General features: G+C 41.5%; 1 protein-coding gene across 1 annotated transcript in view; it reads left to right on the top strand.

The window, feature by feature from the left end:
* LOC137654473 (uncharacterized) overlaps nucleotides 1-16,747 on the top strand; it is a 16,854-nt gene extending 107 nt beyond the window's left edge. Inside the window, exons 2-3 of the mRNA XM_068388135.1 lie at nucleotides 9,543-9,696; nucleotides 9,898-16,747. Coding sequence (XP_068244236.1) covers nucleotides 9,953-15,067 — 5,115 coding nt within the window. The 5' untranslated portion in view covers nucleotides 9,543-9,696; nucleotides 9,898-9,952 and the 3' untranslated portion in view covers nucleotides 15,068-16,747. The remainder of the gene's footprint in view (nucleotides 1-9,542; nucleotides 9,697-9,897) is intronic.
* Nucleotides 16,748-21,095: the final 4,348 nt, after the last annotated feature.

The raw sequence follows: 21,095 nt of genomic DNA, 5'->3' as shown, positions 1-21,095 counted from the left end.
GGCCAAAGACGTACAGTAGTTTTCATTTTGAGTTACCAGTCATGTCCATATTCTTGTTTCCTCATTACTTGTATTTTTTCAATATTAATCTTACCCGATGATCATGTAGCTGTCAACTCTGTTGCCCGACAGAAATCTACGGTCGGGATACGCCAGCGATCGCTATACAGGTGGGGGTGTACACAACAGCGCCATCTGTGAGTAGGTACTCAAGTACTTCTTGTCAACAAGAACTCAATTTTTCCTCTGTCGTGCCACCGGCAAGACCTACTAATACGCCGTCCCTAACTGGATTTGTTTTCACAACTTTTTGGTGAAGTACACTATTCCAGTTTTGAGCTTTCGCTATGCAGGGGTTTTATCTTCATTTCAAAACTTGAACTCGTTTTGGATAGATTTAATTATGGTGACGAAGAGAGTATGGACTCTCTTTCACTTTTAAATGGCCGACCCTTCCCTTAGACGGAAGTGTTGGTGTCGAAGAGAGTATAGACTCTCTTTCACTTTTTATGACCGACCCTTCCCTTAGACGGAAGTGTGTTTAGGTTTTTGGTAATTTTGCTTAACAAATTTATAGATTTATTTTATATCTCTCCGCCATTTATAGGCCTCTTCGATTAACTTTCCATTTATTATAAACTTATAAAAATTAATTTCTATGTTTGTTTATATGCGACCTTTCCTAATAGTAGGCGGTCCTTACTTGGAACCGAAGTTAATTAACATTGAGCCCGTCATATTGTATTTCCTGTTAAGAATTTATGCTATTTTAATTTTAATGTTTTTGAAAGAATTTCTTTGATAGTCTCGTACTTTTTTCAAAGATGAACTAACGTTTAGTTTAGTCTCCGCAGTTGTTGACGTTCAGAACGTTCAACATGCGCTCTATCGTTACGATAGAGAGAGAGTATTTCACGGTTTCACGTTGCAGTAAGAGTAAACCGATTCTAGCGTTTCGTTCATTCTTTCTTAGCTTAAATGGTTTTAATTCTAATAATGGAACTTTTTATTTGGGAAACCTTTCAGTTTTTTTCCTTTAACAAATAATATGTTTTAACGATATATAATTGGGCTCTTCTCTCAGGTTCTAAGTCAAGAGAGAGAGAGAGAGAGATAGAGACGGAGGGAGAGAGAGGAGGATAAACGTTTCGTTCAAGCGGGTAACGTTGTTCTCGTTTTTTACTCTTCTCCCTAGTCGCTATAGGGGAAGAAGGTAAAACGTTTCTAGAGTTTTATTCTTGTTCCCAGGCTTTATGCGGTGAGAGATTTTAAACGTAGTTTATTTGATCTAGTGTTTAGTCTCTTTTCCAGTTACTGAATTCTTTATCTTTCATTATGTTTTTCTGTTACATTGTAAAACTGTTTTCGCAATTACTACCTTTTAATGAAGGATAGGATTGCGTGTTTCAGGTACAAATCACTTAAAGTTTCGAGTTCAGTGAAATAAGTGCAAACAGAAAATCAAAAGTGATAAAGTGATATGCGCAAAGTGTTACAGTGTTGCGTTCGAGGGTTCGTTTGTTCGTGCCAGTTGTTCACCTAGTCCGATACCTCTTACAAGCTCCCAAGCCCAGGGGAGAAGTAATGTCGAACGACTTATGGGTTCCACAGGTCTTGATCGACGAACAGACGTTTCCCTCCGTGGTTTCGGGTGTATCTACACACGTTGCCGACGTGATCACCCCACCCACACAAAGACGAGAGAGCCCATTTATTCCTCGTCTGCGGAAGAGGTTTCTCGCAGAAACCATGGACCAAATCTTGCAGCTTTTAAGTGCAAGTCGGTCCCTTCCGCGCAAGTCCAACGGCCTAGGTGTAGCCACTGGGTCAGTTCGGACTCGCTCCAGTCATCCGACGACTGCACACCTCCCAAGAGAGGCAAGGCGGTACCGCAACAGGCAGTAACTCCGTCTGTTGCCGCACCAGCTGTTTTAGACCCTCAGTCACAACGGACAGTAGCTCCGTTTGTTGTCGTCTTTCATAGACCCTAGTGGTCCATGCTGTAGACTATACAGTCTCAGCTTGGTCCTTCATGCAGGAGTATCGTGCTGGAAGGTTGACAATGCTCCTGTTAATCTACAACCTTCCACGGTTGTGCGCTCAGCAGATACTGCGGCTGCCTGCTCCCACACTCCACCTGTGAGAGCTCCACCACCGATGCGCAGTCCACCCTGCCAGACGCATGTTCTTGCTGCACCATCCGTTGACATGCGTGAGCTACCGCATCAGCAGTGGGAAGGTGCTGTAGAGCTGCCGGGTTCCAGTACTATGCGGCATTCACCGCATACCATACAGCATGCTCCGCATACCATACAGCATGCTCTGCAACCCACCGCAGCCCCTCCCACGCACCAACACTCAGCTTTTGTTGTTGCCAGCTCCCACACTCCGACTGCGGAGAAGGTTGACGATGCACCCGTGGGCCTACACCTCCCACGGTTGTGCGCCCGGCATGGCTTCCTGCTCTCACACTCTTGTTGTGAGAGCTCCTCCACCCATGCACAGTCAACCCTGCCAGATGTATGATGACTCCCACACACAGAGCACTCCGTTGCCGTGCGTGAGCTACCACAAGCTGCCGTGTTTTGACACGGTGTGTCAGCCTCCGCTACACACTGTCGTTACCGCCACTCGCCCGCAGCAAACTAGTCAGTCAGGAGTTGAGGCTTCCCCACACAACTTTGGTTGTTGCCAACTCACAGACTGTCAAACAGTTACATGACGTTGCCTTCTGGTCTGCTACTTATACACCAGTGCTGTATGTCCTCACGCTCCTGTTGTGGTTGACAGTTCAGTTTTTGACAGTTCACAGACTGTCAAGCAGTTTCATAACGTTGCCTTCTGGTCTGCTGCTTTTGCACCAGTGAAACCCTCACTGAGAGAACCTAGCTTTTCTCGGACATGGTTCCTGTAGATGAGAAAGTGCTGTTCTCCCTCCTTCTGATATTCCCTTGAGGACTCTGTCATTTGGAGAGGAGCCTTAAGCTGCTTAGCCTCCTATGGACTTTAATTTAAGCATAACATGCTTCCAGGGAGGGTAAATGGTTCCGCTTCAGTCGCTAACCCCGTCTGTTGCCACACCTGCTCCCATAGACCTTGGGCTTTGTTGCAAGACATGCAGTCCAAGCTTAGTCATTGATAGAGGATTTTTTACGGAGAAGAACCTTCTTGCCAACGACCTTCCTACCGGTTGGTTGTACACCCTGTTGACGCTGAGGTATCCTACTCACGTCCGCCAGTTGAGATGGTTCCTCCACCGGTGCGACCCAGTGTGGGTTGCCAGTCGCACGTTGACGTTAAGCTACTCTCGGAGGTGGTTGTGGACGTTCAGTGTGTCACTGGGAAGACGTTCAACAACCAGCAGAGGTGACTTGTTGTGACGCAGTGCGGCAACCTCAGCAACCCGATAAGGGGTTGTCTGTACTACCCAGACAGTCTAGACAGTTTCGGGTTGTCGCTGTACTTCCTCGCATCCCCATGGTTGACAGTTCACAGACTGTGCAGCAGTACCATGATCTTGTGTCCGGCTCCGTCACGCATCCACCAGTGCGACCGGATTCAGCGAGTCAGACGTTGCCCACTCCGTTGCCGTTTCCTCATCAGTTTCGGATGAGGAACCCTCTGATGAGGACATGGCTGAACAAGAAAATCAATCCCCAGCCCTGCTATCCATCCAGTAGATGCTGAAGAAGGAATACGGCCCTGTCAGGCTGTGGATGAGTCTGGTTAGGACACTGTCATCCGTGGTTCAATTGGTGTCACTTGGAAGACTACACCTCCGTCCTCTTCGGTTTCATCTAGCTCTTCACTGGAAAAGGACAAGACGCTAGAAGCGGTCTCGATCCCGGTTTCCGGAAGATAAGTCTGGTCTAACCTGAGGAAAGGACTTTATCAACCTTTTATAGGGTCTTCCCCTGACTGTTCAGACTCCCAACCACGTTCTCTTCTCAGACGCATCGGACGTAGGCTGGGGTGCGACCTTAGGCGGTAGGGAATGCTCGGGATCATGCTCTCGAGTCAAAGGACAATGCATTTTAACAGCAAGAAGCTTCTGGCAGTACGTCTGACCTGGAAAAGCTTCAGGTCTCTCCTTCAAGACAAAGTAATGGAGGTCAACACGGACAACTCCCTGCTTTGATGTTCATCTCCTAGCAAGGAGGGACCTACTCTCTGACATAGTGCGAGTTCGCTAGTGACCTCCTCTCCTGTTCAACAGGTCTAGACTTTTCACTAGTAACAAGTTTCTTCCAAGGCAACTTGAATGTCTTAGCAGTTTGTCTCAGTAGGAAGGGACAATAATTCCAACATATTGGACCCTCCACAGAGATGTATGCAAGAGACTTTGGGTCACCTGGGGCCAGCCAACCATAGTTCTCTTCGCAACCTCGATGTCCAAGAGGCTCTCAATACTTTGCTCACCTATCCCGGACCCAGCAGTGGTTCTTTTAGATGCCTTTCTACTAGATTAGTCTCATCTAGATCTATATGCATTCCCTCCGTTCTAGATTGTCAACAAGGTACTGCAGAAGTTCGCCTCTCACGATGGGACAAAGTTGACACTAGTTGCTTCCCTCTGGCCCGCGAGAGAATAACTTACCGAGGTACTTCGATGGCTAGTAGACGTTTCCAGAACTCTTCCCCTAAGGGTGGACCTGCTACGTCTGCCACGCGTAAGAAGGTACTCCAAGGCCTCCACGCTCTTCGTCTCACTGCCTTCAGAGTATCGAAAGACTCTCGAGAACTAGAGGTTTTCCGAAGGAGGCAACCAGAGCGATTGTTAGAGCAAGGAGAACATCCACCCTTAGAGTCTACCAATCGAAGTGGGAAATCTTCCTAAACTGGTGCAAGTCAGTATCCGTATCCTCGACCAGTACCTCTGTAACTCAAATAGCTGACTTCCTCTTATATCTGAGGAAAGAGCGATCTCTTTCAGCTCCCACTTTCAAGGGTTACAGAAGCATGTTGGCATCAGTCTTCCGTCACAGAGGCTTAGATCTTTCCAACAATAAAGATCTACAGGACCTCCTTAAGTCTTTTGAGACCACGAAGGAGCGTCGTTTGGTTACACCTGGTTGGAATTTAGACGTGGTTCTAAGATTCCTTATGTTAGACAGGTTCGAACCACTTCAATCAGCCTCCCTGTAAGATCTCACCTTTAAGACTCTTTTCCTGATATGCTTAACCACAGCTAAAAGAGTCAGTGAGATTCATGCCTTCAGCAAGAACATCGGATTTTCATCCGAAACGGCTACATGTTCTACATCTTGGTTTTCTAGCCAAACACGAGCTGCCTTCTCGGCCTTGACCAATATCGTTCGTTATTCCAAACTTAGCGTATGGTTGGAAATGAACTAGAAAGAGTATTATGTCCTGTAAGAGCTCTTAAGTTCTATTTTAAAAACCTTTACGAGGCCCGTCTGAAGCTTTATGGTGTTCAGTTAAGAATTCATCTTTGCCTATGTCAGAGAATTCTTTATCCTTTTATTTTCAGACTGTTAATACGAGAAGCTCATTCCCTTCTGAATGAGGAAGACCAAGCTTGGCTGAAGGTAAGGACACACGAAGTTAGAGCTGTCACAACTTCCGTGACCTTTAATAAAATAGATCTCTGCAAAATATTTTCGACGCAACCTTTTGGAAAAGCTAATCAGTGTTCGCGTCTTTTATCTTAAGAATGTCCAGTCTCTTTACGAGAACTGCTACACTCTGGGACCATTCGTAGCAACGAGTGCAGTAGTGGTGGGGGTTCCACCACTACATTTCCCTAATTCCAGAACCTTTTTAATCTTTCTCTTGTAATATTTCTGGGTTGTCCGGAAGGCTAAGAAGCCTTCCGCATCCTGGTTGATTTGGCGGGTGGTCAAATTCTTTCTTGAGAAGCGCCTAGATTAGAGGTTGTGATGAGGTCCTTTAGTATGGGTTGCAGCCCTTCATACTTCAGCACCTAGGAGTCGCTCAGCATCCTAAGAGGATCGCTAGGCTCAGTAAGGAAGACGTACTTAAAAAGGCAGAGTAATGGTTCAAGTCGACTTCCTTACCAGGTACTTATTTATTTTATGTTTGTTATTTTGAATAACGGCTAAAATAAGATACGGGATACTTAGCTTCTTTGTTAACATGTATGCTGGTCTCCACCCACCACCCTGGGTGTGAATCAGCTACATGATCATCGGGTAAGATTAATATTGAAAAATGTTATTTTCATTAGTAAAATAAATTTTTGAATATACTTACCCGATGATCATGAATTTAAGGACCCGCCCTTCCTCCCCATAGAGAACCAGTGGACCGAGGAGAAAATTGAGTTCTTGTTGACAAGAAGTACTTGAGTACCTACTCACAGATGGCGCTGTTGTGTACACCCCCACCTGTATAGCGATCGCTGGCGTATCCCGACCGTAGATTTCTGTCGGGCAACAGAGTTGACAGCTACATGATCATCGGGTAAGTATATTCAAAAATTTATTTTACTAATGAAAATAACATTTCTTTCATATATATGATGAAAGTTGAACTTTCTGATACCTACATAGAGTCCATTTCCACCTAACCTATTTTTCATTTAATAAGCATAAAAATGTAAGGTACTAAATAACCTCTTTTACTGAGGAAGAAGATCTGGTTTAGTATGCTATTACTTTCAAAGAGAAGTATATCTTAACCTCAAATTCGGCTTAGTCATATTTGTTTTGTTCAAGGGTCTCTCAAAACTTGCAGATAAGGGAATTTATACTCCTTCAGACGCTCCTAAGGTTACTGAAACTTGATTATTCAAGTATCATGAATCTATTACACTTCTTAACGTGCAGTAAATGCACTAGAAACAATGAGGTATTGTTGATACACTTGGAAGATGTACCGGTCATTAGATATAGCCATGATAACCTGAATAATGGACTAGAGTCTGAACCTAGTTCAGAATCATTTCACAGTTGTTGTTTTATTTTATCTGATTAACCACTAAGCTTCTGTACAAAATGATCATAATTAAGGTTCCGGAGGCTATATGAAGGCCAGGTTTTCTAATGCTTAATGTTTCACTGGGCAGTGTGAGAGGACCTTTATTGTTCATAAGTTTTAACTTGTGTCAGGACTGTTAGTATGAAATAGAAAATGTTGCCCCAAACCCTGCAACTTTTTTTTTGTAGTTAATTTCTTAGATGTTGATGATTCGTCAATTTAATTGGGACTGACTGAAATTTATCAAAAAAATTGTATTGACCTAACACTCCATGTATTATTTTCTAAAATTAATATAATAGTTATTCCGAATCTTTGTTGGTAGCAGACTTTACCTTCTACTCCAAACGTTCTGTGCGCTACTCTTTCATAGACTGCACCCGATTATGTCAGGAACTTAGGAGTTGTTTTGCAAAACTGGCTAGCTATAACTTCAAAGATAGTGGCACCAAGGCTATTACGTTTCCAATCTGTCTTGTGTTCTTTAATTTTCAATAACTTTTCCTGCCTTGAAATTGCTTTATTGATAGATTCCTCTTTCCTGACAGTGGTAACAGTGGTGATTAAGATCTAGATTATAGTTACAAACAATCTTTTATGGCCATCTTGCCTCCAAAAAAACCTTTGACAGCATTTAACTTCCCATCTCCTTTAATGCCTGTGCTTGAAAAACTAGTGTGAGCTAATCGGTTTGCATGCTTATGATCCACCAGGATGTCAAAAAGCTCTGCACTCCCTTGATGTAAAACCATAGACCACTTTTTCTGAACGATTAATGAGGCCTGAAATATTTATGCATTACTCTTTAGAAGGCCACATTGTTCTCATCATCGTCATCATCAGCCGTTACTAGTCCACTGCAAGACAGAGGCCTCAGACATGTCCTTCCACTTGCGTCTGTTTATGTTCTTTCTGTCCCAGTCCACGACCATAAACATCCTTAGTTCATTGCTCCATCGTCTTCTCTTCCTTCCTCTGCCTCTTTTACAATTGCTAGGGACCCATTCTGTTATTCTTGATATCCATGTATTGTCTGTCATTCTCATTATATGTCCTACCCATGTCCATTTATTTTTCTTACAAGTTCTTAGAATACCCTCTACTTTAGTTTGCTCTTGTATCCATGTTGCTCTTTTTCTGTCTCTTAGTGTTATTCCCATCATTATTCTTTTCATAGCTCTGTGAGTTGTAACTAGCTTATGTTCTATAGTAAGGCTCTAAGTTTCTGATGCATAAGTTAGTACTAGTAGGACCTTCTCATTAAATACTTTTGTTTTTAGGATAAGTGTCATTTTACTCTTCATAATCTCATTTTGTATACCAAATGCTCTCCATCCCGTACTTACCCTTCTTTTAATCTTGGTCTCGTGTCATGGGGAAGCACTTGCTGTCTGTCAGAAGGACATATATTCATTAACAATCTCCAGAGGCTCGTCCATAACTCTTATTTGTTGTCGCTGCATTTTCATTGAACATTATCTTAGTCTTACTCATATTAATTTTCAGTCCAACCTTTCTGCTTTCTCTATTCACATCTTCTGTCAACTTTTGTTCTAAGGTAATTTAAATCCAGAATCACCATATTCAATGTTCTTTAAATTTAGATACCTGTCCAGAATAAAGGTAGTTTACTTAATTTGGATGCTTAAATTTCATAGACAATGAGTTACTCCATTATTCCAGTCATTTTATATTCCACAAAAGTTTTAATCATAAAATTCATAGATCTCACACTTTTTTGTGTCTGCTGTTTTATATACCTAAAGCGTAATGACATACGAGTGTTTTTTAATACATAACATCATATATCCATAACACCTTGTATTTCACACTACAAGGCCTCACATCTATCATACAATTCTTTGATATTAATGAGCATTATGTCCTTCTTTCACAAGGAATTTTGCGTCCTCAAGTTAACTTCTTAAAACTATGTTGGGTCAGCACATCTGAACAAGTTACATGACAGAATTCTGTATCTTTCAAAGCACTTTTCAGAGCTTCTGTCTCTTGTCTTGTCTCAATTCGAAAGTTATTTTTCAATCATTCCACTGTTATTTGTAGTTGTGATTGTCTATGATTTATTCTGTTCAGGGTTTATCTATCTTTAATATACTGTACATTTTTTTCTGCTAGGTTTAACAATAGTCTTAGTATGTGTAAAATCTTTCTTGCTTGACTCTATTTCTGCTCTCTTGTATATTTTTTAATCATTTAATTTTTTGTTCTCACTTTGGACCCTTACGTCTTGTAGCATTCTGCTTTTCCAAATAAGGATGTAGCTTGGCTCATAGTGGTATTAAAGCAGATGTAATTTTGCTTTTGGGTGTTCTTCTGAGCATATTGTTTTTGAAGTTTTCTTATTTTCTCAAATGTACAAACTAAAATGTCAAAACTATGTACTATTTTGCTTCTTTTCTTTTAATATCTACAATATTTGTTGTTTATCTTTCATCTATTGTGAGAAGACAGAAGATTAACCAATTGATTACTCGATACATTTAAATTTATTATTAAAAAAAAAACCTGGTACAGTGAAAGGTTTTTCATATTTAATTGAAATAAACAAATATCCTTTCCAGATTCACATGGCTTAAAGTATGAGGTCAGTGATAAAATAGAAATAGTAGAAGAATACCATTCTTCCACTTATTTCACAGACACAGATTCAAGAACCACTTGGAGCACTAACACTTTTAAGTTGCCAGACAGTAATGAAGCCACAGTTGAGAGCAGGTAAAGGGTATGTTTGTTTCTTATGATATTAATCATAAATTGAACTATTATGATACTAGGATAAGATGATGATTATGCAACATGCTTGTGATATAATCTTATTCCTAACCGATTTTGAGATTCACACTTAGAAAAAATAACCTTGGCAGTTGTTACCCCAGTTACTTACTTGAGTCTGTCATTTCCTCTTGTTTTGCTCAGGGAATTCACCCAGAACACTTTGACAACGGTGACCGCATCGTCTGTGTTCTCTCGTATGACTTCAGGGATGTTTTCAACTGTAACATCTCTCCCGTCATGTATTAAAGGAAAGGATGGCACAAACTGCTACAATTCTGTACTTGCCATGTCCACTACATTTAATTTACCCCGGGATACACCATTACACACTTCTATGTTCACAAATGCTAATTGTAAGCAGGGGGTTTTAATCTCGGGTACTGAACTAGTAACAACAGTCCTTCATGGGGAATTTGATTTGGAAAATGGACCAAACTGCATTCACCAGATACAGGGTATTTCAGCAAGTATTCTGGATAATACAGAAAATGTTCAAAATAAATCTTTTTCTTTCCACACTTCTCAGAATGTTGTATCATCCATATCATCTGCAATTGATCATCAGCGTAGAATTCAATCCTCTTTTCTGGCAACTCCTTTTCTCCCATCTCAGACCCGAGAAACACAAACAGATCAATTAATTGAATCGTCAAAGGTTTTCAAAGCGAATGAAATAAACCTTTCAAGTTCTCATTCCTGTGAAACCTTGTTAACTTCATCATTCCTAAATCAGCATCATTCTTCCTCCTTGCGCTCTTTTGATAACAAAAAATCTACTGTTAGCCCTGTTGACTTTTCTTCTCCGGAAGTTATAATTATAAATCCTTTATTAACCTTGAGGCCTCTAACAACATTAGTTAGTTCTGAGGGAAATTATTTATATAATCCAACTGTTACTATATTTACCCAGCCAGAAACTTTTTCTGTACTAGAACCCTTTGTAGCTACATCTTTAACAATGTCTATATCCCCAATTACTTTAAATGCAACTGCCCTCCCTTCTTCCCCAATTGCTTTAAATGCAACGGCCCTCCCATCTTTCTCAAGTGCTTTAAATGCAACAGCCCTCCCTTCTCCAATTGCTTTAAATGCAACCGCCATCCCTTCTTCCCCAATTGCTTTAAATGCAACATCCCTCCCTTCTTTCTCAATTGTTTTAAATGCAACAGCCCTCCCTTCTTTCTCAATTGTTTTAAATGCAACAGCCCTCCCTTCTCCAATTGTTTTAAATGCAACGGCCATCCCTTCTTCCCCAATTGATTTAAATGCAACGACCATCTCTTCTTCCCCAATTGGTTTAAATGCAACGACCATCTCTTCTTCCCCAATTGCTTTAAATGCAACGGCTATCTCTTCTTCCCCAATTGTTTTAAATGCAACAGCTCTCTATTCTTCTTCAGTGGCTTCTTCCTCTCCCTCGTATGATCCAATAATTGACTTTGAGTTAAATACCCAAATATTTTCACCACAGAAAGAATGCAGAACATCACTTGGTCTTCAATTATACACGAATTCCAAAGAATCAGGCTTTGAAAACCTGCTACATAAGTGTTGGGACATATTGTGTTCTGAAGATTATCCTATGATATATTACACTGATGTCACAGAACAAAAAACTTACTGGTTTGAGAAAAGCACAAAGGCATGCTTTGACAGTATAAGGCCCAAAAGCAAGACTGATTATTCAGGGATCAGTACAAAAGCAAGAATAGACAAAAACTCTTCATTTATCTTGTTGAAACCGTCGTGTGTACAGTCAAAAGGACTTTCTTACATTGAAAATACTCAAACAGAATTTCCATTCTTGCCTCTCTCATGTAGAACATACCTTTGTCAAGTCGGTGCAGATATACTCTATTATGGAGGGATCCCTTCTGTTCTTGTTCAACCCTCGGCTTTTAGTGGCCTGAACATATCAGCTTGTATGCATGAGATTCACAAGATGTATCATGATAAAAAGAATTCTTTAGAGCCTGAAAGCGTGAGTGTTTATAGCTTTGACAAGTATCCTTTGGAATCTCCTTGCCCAACAACAATTGTCTTTAGAATTCAGAAATCTGGAACTCATTTGATCATACCATTTCGGGCTTCTTGGTGCCCACCTTTGAGTAGGGATACGTGGAATGATCTATTTTTTTCATTTTATCAGCTTTTCCAGAGAGGAAAAGGGTATAGATTCTTCAAGTGTTTAAGTGATAAAAGTAGGAATTGGGAATACCATACCAATAGGTATAACAGTTTGTTTCAGTATCTTTTAAAAAGGAATATCACATTTCCCGAATTTCCAGAACCATGTATTGATTTCGTGTGTGACAGTGAAATTGAGATTACTCATGTCAATCAGCCTGGTGATGTAAATGGAAATTTTTGGTTATCTTATGTGAAATACTGCTCTAAAACCCAATGTAAATCTCTAGCCAGCAAACTTAAGCAATGTCAGAATGAAACTAACACCAAGAACGCCACAGATATAGCTAAAATTTACTATCCTCTGGGAAATGAAATTAAGGATTACTTTCTGTACCTTACTCAGAGCTGGTCTTGCCCAAATGGTAATGGAGGTGGTGGTGAGGGACAGTTACGAGCAGAAGCTTCAGCAAATTTATGGCTAAAGAGTCCATCCCTATTCTTCTCGTGTGCAGAATTATTATGCAAAGCTGTTTTGCAGCGTACTGTTCGGTATGAAATTATTGCACAGCTTGTTAACCCTAACAATACAATAGATGCTACTGCTTGCTACAAACATGCTTCTCCCTCAGACATGTATTCAGATGGAATTATTAGTATTTTTTCTTTTTTTGTAAATGAGACCAGAAACAAAATATTATTCATAATCTCAGAGCAGACTATTGTTACGAAATCTATTGGACTTTTGGGTTCCCTCTATTCAAGATCAAAGTTAGAGCTTACAAAATGCTGCCATAGGTTTCCTTTAAGAATAACCCAATATACTTATAATGGAGTCATGTATTATAATTGTTATGGCAGTAACAGCTCATTACTTCGATTTCACAATTGCTTGTCAGAAAAGGATATATGGTCAGTGATAAAAATCAAGGAAGAGTTACATTTAGTTATATTCAGGCAAAGTCAAATTACTGAATATCAGAAGAAATTTTTTGAATGGTTAGCTGCTATGGATGCAAAACTTAGCAAAATTTCACAGGAATTTATATTAAACCAGTTATCTTTTGGTACTCATGTTATGGTGAATAACATAATTTTTGCTTTCAACTTTAAAGATAACAGACATAGGGCATTTATAACATTCGTATCAGATTTGCAAAAGTCTGAATTTCATTGCATCTCATCTGACTATTTTACTGTTTGCTCTAATGGTAGCAACATATTTCCTAATTCTTGGCGTACTATTGGGTATTTGGTTATTATACATAACTGCTCCGTTACTGTTACTGACTGGGATAAGATTGTTCTTTTGCTTATAACTCAGTTCCAAGACTCGGGATTTACAATAGATTACTTGTGTCAGAAAAACACGGTGGTCATTGCAGTCCAAGCCCCGTCACATCAAGTTACTTACTCTACCAAAGGTTCTGCCGAAGAATCGGAAAATGTTCTGCAAATGCTAAAGACTGCGAGTCCTTCATGGACGTGGAAAAGAGATATCATCATCAGACCCTGGAATACCTTGATCTCAAACGGCTGGTGTGTTCACATTAGTGACCCAACATATATTCAGCATTACCTGGGAATGGCTGCGTGTATATATTATTCTAAAAACAACATTTCCATATTTTTACAAGTACCTAGTCGGGTCTATCGCATTGATGTTTTTCCATTGACTCACGGAAATAAAAGTAGTGTTATTTCATCGTTTACTAGTTTAAATGATATAATAAAATGGCATAAGACTTTGATTATAACATCTTCTGATATACATAGCTCAAAAGAAATAGTCCTTCACTCACTAGATAGTGCTCCTGTCTATCCAGAACTAACACAGTTTTACTCTCAGAATGAAGAAGGCACTATATCTTCAGTGAAAGTGTTTACAAAAATTATGATTAGAGCAATGCTCACCAACAATAGCCAATGTTTTGAAGACTTGATTAAGAAAAGATTTTATTATTATCAGAGTGATGATATGTCCATAATTGGACCTATTATGGAAGATTTCACAGGAAGTTCTTGCTTCCTTTCACTTCCCATCAGAACCATGGAAATGCTACAATTTTATCTAAAGCATAACATGACCACCTGCAATAAATTCTGGACCTCGTGTTTTTACAACATGATTATTACGTACTTAAAGAACCCACCAGTTGCTATAGATTGGGACTACTTGCCCTCATACTGCAAAGCCAAAGAAATTGCTCTTTTAACAGTTAGCATTGCTATTACGTTGGTAACAGTTGTTGGCAACCTCCTAGTTCTATCTGTAATTTTTAGCACAAATTTAATTAAAGATGAAACTTTCCTATTACGGACATCGTTGGCTATTGCAGATCTGTTACTTGGTATTTTTCCTGCAACCTGGTCTGTATTTGATCACATTTCACTCATGGTAGGGAAAATAAATCTGCAACATTTTGACCCAAACTCAATCTATGCAGGTTTCAAGGAAATGAGTTTGATACAACCTTTGGGTTTTCAACAAATAAGGTTTGAAAGGTACGGATATCCAGTGCTGTCATGTATCATGTTTAACATTTCAGCGAATGTTTCTTTGTTAACTCTTGCCATGATGAGTATTGAAACTTACCGGGGCATAGTTTTTAAACCTCTCAACCATCGTCAGATCTTAGGTGGCATATTTTTGACATGGACCGTAGGCATCACGCTGTCTGTGCTTGTCAATAGACGGGAGGATGGATGGTCATTCACTGGCTATTTTGACCCTATTACCAAACTAACGACTAGCATGGGATCGTCAGCACCATCGGTGTCGCTTTTTGTGTTCTACCTTCAGGTGATTGTCTTAGGTGGAGCAGCATTGATTATCATAATTGTTACCATCATTGCACTAGCTACATTTTCTTACAAAAATCATAAAACAATGCAAAAGTTGACTATTCATTCAAAGATGCGTGCAGACAAGAACTGGAAAGCCACCCAGACTTTCCTTTTAATGGTTGCTCTCTTTGGAGTTTCGGTTATACCAATGGTGGTGGACGTGATTATGGACCTGAGCAATACTAACCCAGTAGGCCATTTCTTTTCTTGGTGGCTGTTTATTGCTGGAACATCATGGAACTGGGCTCTGTATTCTGCAAGATCGAGCAAATTTGGCCAAGAACTAAGGAAGCTGCTGAAAAGAAGGAAAACAAATGGGAAAAAGGGCAAATACTGATTAAACAAGATGTTATGGCATTTTGTATCCTTATGCCTCGGTGGTCCTTAGGCTATTTGTTTAATCGGGGATGTGCTTATGTAGTGAGGCATATTCCATTAATACTTCCCTATCAAAAGTGTTCAAATGCTAACCCTCAAATGCTTGGTATTTAAATAAGAAAACTAGTCCAAACAAAAATAATCTTAATGAAGCCCTATTAAGACAATGTTAAAAACTAGTTTTGAGAAATTATTGTGAATATTATTAGTGATGATAATCCACAGAGAAATAATCTGCATGCAGAAATGTGCTGTAAAATGTTTTGGATGTGTGTATTAAAGAACGTAACATTTAAAACTCTTAACAGTCTTTCTCTCTGTCATTAATAAAAATAATAGATGATAGATTGAACCAATGCTTGATTATTCTCAATATAAACTAAAAAAATTTTTCTTTCAAGCTGTTTGATTTTGACTATTGAAGATTTTTTTCTATCTTGTCAATTGCAATTATATCGTCAAATTACTTTTGGCAAGCTTAATTCAGTCCCCTTTGTGATTTTAATTTCCTGTAAAGATCGTTGTCTTTCGTCTCTAGAAGGGTAATTAGGAAGCATCATTTCCATTTCTGTAATATAATAGGAGTCCACTGCTACCAATGAAGATATATAGTTCTTTGGTACGTGTTGATACACTTTTTAAGTATTGCTCAAGCTCAAAAATGAAAGAAAGTTTCCATATTCTTTTATTAATATACAGTACAGTACATCAAATTAAAGTTCCTCAACAGCGCCCTAGTTTTATTTCTATATTTGTTATTGTTTATTGTATATTGTTTATAAGGCTATTTGCATTAGTCTGATCATTCCCTGTATTAGCGGCTGTTACTTTGGCATAACTTGTACTGTACTGTACCGTTGTTTGTAGTGGATGTTGTATCTCTGTTCGCCTTTGTCTTACATTTTCTTTTTAATTAGATCCTTGCTTACTGGAACTTTTGCTGCTAAAATTTTATGTTGTTGATTGCAGTTCGACACATTTCTTTGTATTTTCTCTATTGTATATTCCTTATATGTATGGTCATATGATGAGCATTCAGATCATATTTGGAATTTTTATCTTTAGAATATTCCTTATACAGATGCTCATGTTTTGGTAACATAATGACAATTCCAAACATATCTTGTTCCGTATATTGACATGGGATGTATTGGAAGGTTATGAAGAGGCCTCCTAAAATGGGTCTCTTTTCCATCTTCATTGTTTCAAAATTTATTATAATGTGGGAATTATTTGTGATTTTTATCACATTACCCACTTTAGCTCAATTATTTTTCCTCAATGGTTTCTTTAAGTACTATAGTTCTTTGTATTCTGCCATTGTTGCATCTACTGTAGATGTTTTGTTTCAATAGTTTACAAAGTGTTATATTCTGGAGGTCAAACACTTCAAATGGTTCATTTAGAAAGTCTTGCTTTCCATCTTTTAAGATCTTAGGTCATAAAATTTTGAAGCAAGTAAATGGTAAATTATTCGCAATTTGGTGGCAGTTAGCAATCATTGCATATATCAGTCTTGAGATAAGGAAAAAAATATTGCTAGTAAAGTATATAAAAAAGCACTAATTTATCAATATTTTTCCTACCTAGATATTATCAGTTCCCCTCTCTCTGGAAGTTAATCTTCATTCTAAAATACATTTTTAAATATTTAACTTAGCCGGTGAATATATAATAGCTGCTGCTCCAGCGGCTCGACAGAAAACACACTCAAAAACTCGCGAGCGTTCGCTATGAAGGTTGCGGGTGTGCCCACCAGCGCCAACTATCGGCCAGACACCACTCCTGCATGTAAACAAACCCTTCAATTCTTCTCTGTCGACCTTGACGACAAGACGTATCAATACTCGCTGTATAACCTGGAGTTTTCTCAACATATTTGGTGAAGTACTTCTTTTTGGTTTGAGCTTTCGCAGTGCAGGTGTTTTTCCTCAACTTAAACTCTTGAACTCTTTATTGAACAGATTTAATTGTTGATGACTTGGATTATTTTTTGGACTTTCTTTGACTAATTCAAAATGGCTGACCCTTCACAAGTACCTAGATTTCGTAAGTGTAATGCTAGGGACTGTAATAGGCGTCTTCCAAAGGCATCTCTCGACCCACATACTGTGTGTTCCAATTGTCGGGGTAAAACCTGTCAATTGGGAGATCGGTGTGAGGAATGCGTGGGCCTTTCGGAATTCGATTGGCTCGAATACGATAAGTATGCACGTAGGCTAGAGAGAGATAGGGTAAGGAGGAGTTCCTCTAGGTCAGTAGATTTTTCCTCTCCACATGCCCCTGAACCTAATCCTTCCCCTGTAGTGGTTGTACCTAACCCCCCTTCTGGCACTCAGGAACCATCTATGCAAGACATGTTACGTGCTATTCATGCCTTGGGGGAAAGAGTTGAAGCGTTAGCAACTGATCGTAATCAACTCATGGCTGACGTTAAAGAGCTTAAGTGTCAGAGTGCCACAGCGGAAAATAGTGGGAAAGTGATTAGTGCGCAAAGTGTTGTGAACAGTGTTGCGACCGAGGGTTCGTCTGTTCGTGCCTGTCGTTCACCTAGTCCGAGACCTCTTGCAAGCTCCCAAGCCCAGGGGAGAAGTAATGTCGTACGACTTATGGGTTCGAGAGGCCTTGATCAGCGAACAGACGTTCCCTCTATGGTATCAGGCGTATCTCACCAAGATCGCCCCTACCATAAGACGAGAGAGCCCGTTTTCTCCTCGTCTTCCGAAGGCTTTTCGCATAAGAAACCGTGGAGCAAGGTTTCTAGGCCCCTTAAGCGAAAGTCGGTCCCTTCAGGACAGGTCCAGCGTCCTGGATGTAGTCATTGGGACAGTTCTGACCCATTGCAGTCATCGGATGACTGCTCGCCGCCTAAGCAGCAACGTTACACAGGCTCAGAAAGTCTTGGTGTAGGCAAGGTTGTGCCGTCTCAGACGTTAACCCCGTCGTTTACCGCACCCATTCCCGTGGACCCTAAATGGGTTATACTGCAGGACATGCAGACTAAGCTCGCCTCCCTTATGGAAGACTATTCTGCCGATAAGGTTCCCGTTGAGCCTAGCCGTTTATCTCATCGAGATCCTGGCCTTCAGCCGCCCAAACGAACCTTTGTGCGTCCTGTTGACGTTGGCGTAGCCAAGTCACATCAGTCACGTTATGTAGAGCCTCACTCGATGCGGTCTCGTGTGGATTTTCAGCCGCATTTGGACGTTAGGCCACTTACTAATGCTCCTGTTGACGTTCAGGACGTTCGCCAACCATCGGAGTTGACTTGTTTTGACGCTGAGCGTCAACCTCCGCAGTCTAGAGTTGTTTTGACTGCTCAGACTAGGCAGTCAAAACAGTCTCGAGTGGACGCCGTGCGTCCTCACGCACCTGTTGTTGTTGACAGTTCACAGACTGTCAAGCAGTTACATGACGTTGCGTCCTGGTCCGCTACTAATGCACCAGTACGTGTGGACGCTGCGTGTCAAGCATTGCTAACCCCTTTGCTTGTTTCTCAGCAGTTGTCAGATGAGGATCCTTCAGATGAGGACGTTGCTGACCCTCAGCCTGAGGATCATCCTTCAGATATAGACGAACCCAGAACAGTTCCTCCATCAATGGACTTTAAGAAAGTCATGTTAATTTTTAAGGAGTTGTTTCCCGATCACTTTGTCGCTGTTGCTCCTCGTTCGCCACCGTCTGAGTTTGTTCTAGGCGTACCTGCTGACATGCCAGCCTTTACAAAACTTGTGCTCTCTCGCTCATCCAAGAGAGCTTTACGGCTTTTAGGCGACTGGTTGGAAACCAAGAGGAATTTGGGGAAGACGGCCTTTGCCTTCCCTCCGTCTAAACTCTCGTCTAGATCGAGCGTCTGGTATGCCACGGGAGAAGTTCTCGGCTTGGGAGTCCCTGCCTCTGACCAGGGCGACTTCTCAAGCCTTGTAGACTCTCCCCGCCGCCTAGCCATGAGACGCTCGAAGATTAGTTGGTCCTCCTCGGACCTTGACCATCTGCTGAAAGGCATTTATAGAGCCTTTGAAGTTTTCAACTTCCTTGACTGGTGTTTGGGAGCCTTAAGTAGGAAAATCTCATCGGCTGATAGAGATGTCTCCTTACTTATTATGTCCTGTATGGATAAAGCCATCCGCGATGGTTCCAATGAGCTCTCCTCCTCTTTTACGTCGGGAGTCCTAAAGAAGCGAGAGTCCCTTTGCTCTTTTCTGTCGGCTGGAGTTACTCCCTGTCAGAGATCTGAACTGCTCTTTGCTCCCTTACCTAAGTTTTTGTTCCCGCAACAATTGGTTAAGGACATAGCTTCTTCACTCGTGCAGAAGGACACCCATGACTTGGTTGCGTCCTCTGCTCGCAAAGGGACTCCTTCGACATCCTTTTCTGCAAGACCTAGGATAGACACTCCGGCGTCCAGATTTATTCCGCCCTTTCGTGGCAGAGCTCCCAGCAGGGGAAGTACTCGTGCCGAGGGAAAGAGAGGAAAGAAGAGAGGAGCCAAGTCCTCACGTGGCAGAGTCTGACTGCCCGCAGCCTCAGACAGCAGTAGGAGCCAGACTCAAGAACTTCTGGCAAGCCTGGGAGAAGAGGGGCGCAGACCAACAATCTGTGAGGTTGCTCAGAGAGGGGTACAAAATTCCATTTGTACGCAAACCTCCTCTAGCGACTTCCCCATCGACCTCTCTCCCAGGTACCGAGAGGAGTCAAAGAGACAAGCCCTGAAACTAGAAGTGTCTCTTTTGCTAGAGAAGGGAGCGGTGGTGAAAGTCTCGGACCTTCAATCACCGGGGTTTTACAACCGTCTCTTCCTAGTACCGAAGAAGACAGGAGGTTGGAGACCGGTGCTAGACGTCAGTGCACTCAACGTCTTTGTTACGAAGACAAAGTTCACCATGGAGACCACGAAATCAGTCTTGGCAGCGGTCAGAAAGGGAGACTGGATGGTCTCTCTCGACCTAAGAGACGCATACTTCCACATCCCCATACACCCAGATTCCCAACCTTTTCTGAGGTTTGTTTTCAACAATGTGGTATACCAGTTTCGGGCCCTGTGCTTTGGCCTAAGTCCTGCTCCTCTCGTGTTTACGAGGCTTATGAGGAATGTAGCAAAATTCCTCCATTTATCGGGAATCCGAGCCTCCCCATACTTGGACGACTGGCTTCTCAGAGCCTCGTCCAGTCATCGCTGTCTGCAGGATCTTCATTGGACATTGGATCTGACCAAGGAATTGGGACTTTTGGTCAACCTGGAAAAGTCCCAGCTGATTCCATAACCAAAATATACTGTATTTAGGGATGGAGATTCGCAGTCCAGTTTTTCGGGCTTTTCCGTCTGCCCCCCGAATAGAGCAAGCCCTGCTCAAAGTCCAACTGATGTTGAAGAGAGAACGATGCTCAGTCAGGAATTGGATGAGTCTAGTAGGAACTCTATCATCCCTGGAGCAGTTTGTCTCGCTAGGAAGGCTACACCTTCGACCTCTCCAGTTCCATCTAGCTTTTCACTGGAAAAAGGACAAGACGTTAGAGACGGTCTCAATCCCGATCTCCGAACCAGTACAGTAAAGGCATGCCTGAATTGGTGGAACGACAATATCAGTCTGAAAGAGGGACTTTCCCTAGCAGTTCAGAACCCAAACCACGTACTATTCTCGAACGCGTCGGATTTGGGTTGGGGTGCGACCCTGGACGGTCGGGAATGCTCAGGTCTGTGGACCTCAAGTCAGAGGAGCATGCACATCAACGGCAAGGAGCTTTTGGCAGTCCACCTGGCCTTGATGAACTTCGAGAGTCTCCTTCGAAACAAGGTGGTAGAGATCAACTCCGACAATACCACAGCCTTGGCATACATTTCCAAGCAAGGAGGCACCCACTCCCTGACGCTGTACGAGATCGCAAGGGACCTGCTCATTTGGTCAAGAGATCGAGGCATCTCCCTGTTAACGAGGTTTATCCAGGGCGACTTGAACGTCTTAGCAGACTGCCTCAGTCGGAGGGGT

This window comes from Palaemon carinicauda, chromosome 15, assembly GCF_036898095.1.
Source record: "Palaemon carinicauda isolate YSFRI2023 chromosome 15, ASM3689809v2, whole genome shotgun sequence".
Lineage (NCBI taxonomy): Eukaryota > Metazoa > Arthropoda > Malacostraca > Decapoda > Palaemonidae > Palaemon > Palaemon carinicauda.
Note: the sequence above shows the minus strand (reverse complement) of the source record. Positions and strands in the feature narration are given on the sequence as shown.